This window comes from Melanaphis sacchari, unplaced genomic scaffold (genome assembly GCF_002803265.2).
Source record: "Melanaphis sacchari strain LSU unplaced genomic scaffold, SCAv2.0 Contig1718_pilon_pilon, whole genome shotgun sequence".
Taxonomy (NCBI): domain Eukaryota; kingdom Metazoa; phylum Arthropoda; class Insecta; order Hemiptera; family Aphididae; genus Melanaphis; species Melanaphis sacchari.
Window position 1 is genome coordinate 4,123 of NW_020270799.1, and position 7,129 is coordinate 11,251.

Sequence of the window (7,129 nt, forward strand, 5' to 3'; positions counted from 1 at the left end):
CAGTTTCGTTATTATTTAATTAAAATATACTGAGGTCTACTAAAATGTTGCTTAAAGATGGATTTTCGTCACTAGATTTCGAAGTATTATTATTTAGAGGTTCTAACACTGTCGGTATGTCAGTTTTATCAAGTGTTTGATCGTAATTGTCTTTATCTGGTTCGTCTAGTTCGTCACTTTTATGGTTTTGTAATTGTTTTATATATGTCACTGCAAGTTTTTTAAGTCCAGTATATGAAGTTGAATTATTAAAGTCGACGTTATAATAGCTTAAAAAATCTTGAAAAATTCTTGTTTGTTTAAGTAATCTAACCAAATCAATTTTTTCTGAGAAATAATATATTCGAATTTCAAAATAGTTTAAAATAGTTTTAAGAACTCTTCAACGGAAATATCTTTAAACGTCATATAAAGTACCAAGCGTAAATGTTTTAACTAAAACTGCCGAAGAAATTGGTAACTTTGAAAATCTAGAATTTTGAAAAAAATCTCCCAATTTTTTTTTCTTCAATTCGCCTTAAAATAGAGCTTAAATTTAGTTCATCGATTTTATCTTTAAATTCTGGAACCATAAATAAAATGTTTTCCTTAGTGACCTTTGCTACTTGATTATTGTTATTTCTCTTTATGTAAAATGTATAAATATAATTTTATTTCATATTTAATTTTAATTAAATTTTTTTTTCTTTTCCCTTTTTTATATATATATAATATATTCACAAGTGAGTTTACTTTTTAATAAAAATAATATATGTATAAAATAAAATATAAAATAATTGCTTTAATAATATAATAGCTTCAATACTATCATATAGACATACTACATTAAAATCTTAAATTTTTTATAACAAGCAATATTTTCTAAAAAAAAAAAATTATATTTTAATTCCAAGTCTCAATCCCTTATGTTTCGTAGAAATATTTCTCTATATTTCTAAAAAAAAAAATTGTATCAAAAAATAAACCTTAGCTTACACTTGTATTTTAATCGACCAATTTGAACCTTGGTCTCATATATATTTATGTGCTATAAAATATTAATAAACGCGTTTCAACTACTTAAAAAATTTTAAGAGGTTGAAATAAATATTTACCAATATAAAAAGAAAATTTTTTATTTTTTTAAAAATAAAAATCACGGCTTTCAATGGCCACAAAACCGTATTTTTCTTATATATATGTTACCGGCAATATAGACAATTCAGGTATTTTGCAAACTACCTAGGCTTTATGCATATTGCTGACCCATTTTAGGCAATATAAATAAAACATATAATGTTTAATATTATTTTACATATAACCTAGGTATTTTATAAAATACCTAGGCATTATGTAAAATGCCAATTTCTTATGTATCTAATTTGTTATATATCTAATTATATCTAATTATGTATATAATTTAGTCACGAGCAATATTTATACTACAACTACGTCTAAAAATAATTAACACAGAGAGGTATAAACTAAACAGAGTAGTATATTATTGATAATTTTTTACATATAAGTGTCCAAAGCTTCGGCACCTCCACCAAGTATGTAACGTGGCTGGGGAACCTAGTTACTATATTAGTTATCCAGGGAAGGTTTTCTGGTCCTTATGGATAAATTTCCCGTAACTAGGAGGTTAGAACACGGTATGTGAGATTTTATCAATAAATAATAAACACGCGTTTGATTTATAAATCTCTGTTCAAAATATATTTTTGGTTTATACTTAACAAAATGTAGATGATGGTAAACAATCCCAGTGTTGGTGAGTTCGTGTTTGTTGCTGGTTAGTCTCGAACTGCCCTTTCGATAAATGGTGCGTATTGGCCACAGGCCTATTGCCTACTACGGAATTGTCACACACACACAGGTGTCATGTAACAATAATATATATTATTGTTACACTACTTTGAGTTTATCATCATTTTTGTTATTAGTCTTTTTATATGTCTTATATATTTAATTATTTTATAAATTATTACCACTATTATTATTATTGTTAATGCTGTAATAACGATAGAGTGAATGTTGTTTTTTCTTTAACCTTATGTTTTAAGAGATTTTCTACTTCCTGATTTAAATTTGATAGTGATTTAGCGTGAAGTTTTAAGTCATTGAATTTTCTGAGTATGTCAATAGTATTTACATTATCATATGGTACATTTTGTTTCATGATTAAGTTATTAAAATTTTCGGTAAAGTTAGGTAGGTGGAAAGAAGGTAAATAATCTTTTGACAAATGGCTTTGGTTTTTATATTTTGAAATTATGAGGGTGTTTTTTGTGAAAGCTTTACAATTTGGTTTTAGGGTTAATAAGCCTGTTTGATTAATAATCGTGTTTTCCGCTTCTTCTCCACAACTAATTACTATTTCTATCGGTTCAGAAGTAGCATAGCCATTGTAACCTAGTCATTGGTTAGTATTTTTTAGGTGGTGCCAAATATCATGAACCATGGTAATTGTCTTAACTTCACAGTTGGATGGTATAGTGTTTTGCAATTATGTATAAAAATAATAACGCATGATTATTTGAAAAACATGCTTTTGCTCGACAGCATCAGTGGACTGTATATTATGTAATGTATTAAAATTAAAATGTAAAAACAAGCGAAAAAGAAAATGCACTTTTACAAAAACAAAAAAATTTAACATAACCAAAAAAACAACAGGAATAGTAAAATAGCATATCGGAGGCGTATCATGATAAATATCGTATCGTGATAAGATATAAATGATAACACAACATATAACATGACATGAGATTGATAATTTAAACAATTAGGCCCTCCGCACACGAGGCGATTACAACGCGACACGATAATTGCGCGATTTATGCGATATATGCGATACAATCAATCTGTGCGATTATGGGGGCGCACACGATGCGATTGTTGTGCGATTATTATTATCGTTGTTTACGTATTGGATGTTCGCATGTTCGCATATTCGCATGTTATCAGTCGATTACTGACGTTTGCGCAGTTCTTTGGTTACCTTTTTTAAAATGTCGAGTTCATCTAGTGACGAAGAAGCAATTGTTACGTACTATTTGTACAAAAAGTTGGTTGCTAGAAAAAAGCAAGAAAAGAATCATAGAAGGAAATTTTGGATTCATCCTTATATTCAAAGAAATAACCACTGTCGACTTTTTGTTTCGGCTAGAGAACTTCAGGAAACCGATGTTAAATTTATAGCATTTTACAGAATGTCGAAGGAATCCTACAAAGAAATTGTAGACATTATATCTCCTGCCATTTATCAGAAGAATACTAACATGAGAGAATGTGTGAGTGCAGAAGAACGAATATTAATCACATTAAGGTATGTCAATGATGTTTATAATTATAGTTTTAATAATATTTTTTAATATTTATAATATAATAAATCTTATAATATTAATTATAACCAAAAACATATCCTTATTTAACATTAGTCTTTATAATTTTAATCATAATAAAAAACATTAACTTCTTATTTAATATTAGACTTTATAATATTATTGATTATTACAAGTTTGTGTAATTTGAAATTACCGTGCTTTCGTCGGATGAAAACGAAGATAAATAAGTAGCAACTGAGGAATGACTATTCATAGGGGGAGGACTTAAAAGTATTTCGTCAATAAGTTCAATAGATTTGCGCTTATAGGTTCTCAGTTGTGAATCTGACATTGTTAAAAGATCTGGTATAAGACTATTTAGAAACTGCTTTACTGAATTTGTCCTGGCATCAGAAGCAGTAACGGTTATTTTAGCTTTTTTGCTTTCAAAATATTCGGTGAAGGCTTTGTCAACATCAGTGGAAATATTTTTATTTCTTTTTTCTCTTTTTCTTGGAGTAGATTTTGATTTTAAAAATGTCGATTCTTGAGTAGTAACACGTTCAGTTTCAGATTGTGTCGTGATTAGTGGTATGCTATTTGAAGTAGAAGGGCGAGGGGATAGTGGTAGAAGCATATCTGGTGATGAGACTGACATGATATCCGTCTGGTTTGATTCAGTATACTCCGATATATTTTCTGAGTTTTCCCACACATCAGCGTTCTCAAAATCTTTATCGGGAATAGGTGGTAAATTTCCACTAGGCATAGCACATGTTTTGACAAAAGGTAACGTGAACTGCATTGCCTCGTTCAAATAATACGGTTTTTTGGCTTTTGATCCACTTGTCGAGTTTTTGATTCTTCTTACAAACGTAGTCCTTATATTTCTCCATTTTTCTTTGCAATCGTTCACTAAAACATACATTATTATTTATTTTACAGATATTTGGCTACAGGGAGTACATTTGTGTCGCTAGGCTTGTACTTTTGTCGAGGAGAATCAACAGTTGGGCAGATCGTGGCAGAGACGACACAGATAATATGGGATGTGATGAATGGATATTGGATGTCGAAACCGAATAAGGATCAATGGGAAAGTATTGCAGAACGTTATACATTTTTGTGGAATCTCCCGAATTGTATAGGCAGTATAGACGGTAAACATATTCGAATAAAGAAATTGCCGAATACAGGTTCCAGTAATTTCAACTATAAAGCCTACAATTCAATAGTATTATTGGGATGTTGTGATGCTGATGGGCTTTTTACGATGGTAGAAACCGGATATGCAGGTAGGAACAGTGACGGTGGAATATTTCGAGCTTCAGCAATGAAATATCATATAACTCACTCACAACTTGACATTCCGTTACCTTCAAAGCTACCTCGCGATACCAATGACTGTAACTTTCCCTATTATTTTGTGGCAGACGAAGCGTTTCCATTATCGAAATATCTAATGAGACCCTACCCCAGACGGACTCTTAACAACATTAGAAGAGTTTTTAATTACCGATTAAGCCGTGGAAGAAAGACGATTGAGTGCACATTTGGTATGATGACGGAAAAATTTCAAGTGCTGAGTACTGCTATTCGTTGTCGTGATGTTGATAAAATCAATAATATCGTAAAAGCATGTTGTATACTCCACAATTTTATCCGTAAAAGGGAAGGTACTCGGTATGCAATGCGAAACTTTGAAGAAAGTACAACTTACACCACCAACTTCACTACAGATTATTCAACATCAAATGAGAGGACAGTAAACGATCAATCATCATGTTATGACTTGCGAGATTATTTATCACAATACTTTACTACTCCACAAGCATCACTTCCATGGCAATGGAATTATTGTATATAAATTAGTAACATTTTGTCTTATTTAATAAACCATTCTTCTTATTGATATTCTCTTCATATTGTTTTTATTAGATATAAAAATATAAAATAAAATATAATATAAAATATTATCATTATTTACGTATTTTATATTATTACTAGCTGCCCATGTAACTCATTATAATAACTATTTTCGGGCTGAAAAATATATAAAGAGGATTGGAAAGTCCCAGTGGTTGGCAAAAAAATAAAGTAAAATTAAATAATCAACAATTATTTTTGTTTAATACGATTGGAAATTAAAACTGAAGTATACTATTTTATAATATTATATATTTGGAACGTGTTTAGTGTTTTGTGGAATATAATTATATATGTAAATTAAAAGTTTACGAATAAAAACGATTTATTAATTAATTAATATTTATTAATTAAAATAGCATCAATTTGTATACTTACCAGATAAATTAACTTCTATTGACACGTCATGCCAAGCTTTGTCTTGACAATCTCTTCTTGAATACTCCGGCAGAGAAAAATCATAAAATTCAGGATGTTTTTCAATTTCACCAACAAATTTAATATTGAATGCCTCCATAGTTAAAATAATATAATATAAAATATATAATAAAAATAAAAATGTAATTACGCACAATTCGTGCGACGCGACTGCCAAGCGATCAGCACTGCCGGTCGCACGTGTCGTCCGTCGCTCGCGTCACAGTCGCATCGAAGTCGCGTCGTTATCAAATTGCGTCGTTAGAGGATCCCCATTTACTTTGATAAGAAATCGCTCGTATCGCATACATCGCATAAATCGTGTCGCGTTGTAATCGCCTCGTGTGCGGAGGGCCTTAATTAACAGTATAGTGTTATCCTTTTTAAACATTTGGAATTCACAGTTACATTTAATTGCACAATTTTACTATTTTGGATTTTGAATTCACTATATTAAAAAAAAACAATCATGTTTTAATCTGCGGGACGATTACTAACAATCTAGATCAGAGCGAAATGGTTAAATTAAAAGGGTGGCCCTTGTTAATAACTAACAATGAGGTTCGTCCTATTACCAATCATGAACAAGATTGGGCGGTTAAGAATATTAAGAAGTTTTTTGGTTGGCCATCCACCAAAGCAACGATTTGTTTATCACAAATAAATGATAGTAGTTGTTCAACTATCAATAATTTGTATAGAAAAACCATATTAGATTATATCAATCGGGGGGAACAAAAAATAGCCTTTGTTCTTTAGAATGGAAATATGGATATGTCCCTCTTAAACCGTTTGGATATACACTAGTGATGGGCGATTCTTGAAAGTGAATCGATTTTTTGAATCGATTTTACCTGTCGAGATGATGAGGACAAAATTTAAATCCTTTACATTACTACAATAGCCATAATTTTATACAATTATATTACAGTATTACTATAACGTTGTGTTAGGTTATTTACTAAAATACCAATCAGTGACCAATTTCAATCAATCAAATCAATTCAAATTATTTATAAATATATAATGTATTCATTGTATCGTATCGATTCTTACTTATTATTAGGCAATGTAATAGTTTACTTTACATTTGCAGTTGAGTACTACTTTATGTTACCAAGTATGTTACCAGCGAATGTTGCTTTAATCAGAAAAATTTCTATGTGACCAGCGATCACTTCATCCATCTGAAGAGGACGGTCATGGCAAGATTGATGAGACTTATTTTATAGTAGTTACAACATCGTTGCCAGTGTATTACGTATCCGCAACTAACAGAGGGACTAGGAGTACTCCACGATATTGACGACTACGGAAACCTTTATTATATGAAATCTATGGAGTTGCACATAGCGAGAAGAGCCCATAGAATATTTAAAGTCAAACACTTTGCCACTATTGACTTAAATAATTTCGTATTTTTAAGACTGATTCGGTAACCGATCTTTTGAATCGACTTTTCTTTCGCTGATTTAAAT

At 30.4% G+C, this 7,129-nt stretch overlaps 1 protein-coding gene across 1 annotated transcript; it reads right to left on the reverse strand.

The window, feature by feature from the left end:
• Nucleotides 1–3,495: 3,495 nt before the first annotated feature.
• On the reverse strand, nucleotides 3,496–5,712 carry LOC112592358 (the record flags this gene model as incomplete). The annotated part of the gene is made up of 2 exons (XM_025336377.1): nucleotides 3,496–4,223; nucleotides 5,613–5,712. Coding segments are annotated over 2 exons (828 nt in total), but the record flags the coding sequence as incomplete, so codon positions are not given.
• Between the last annotated feature and the right edge of the window lie 1,417 nt (nucleotides 5,713–7,129).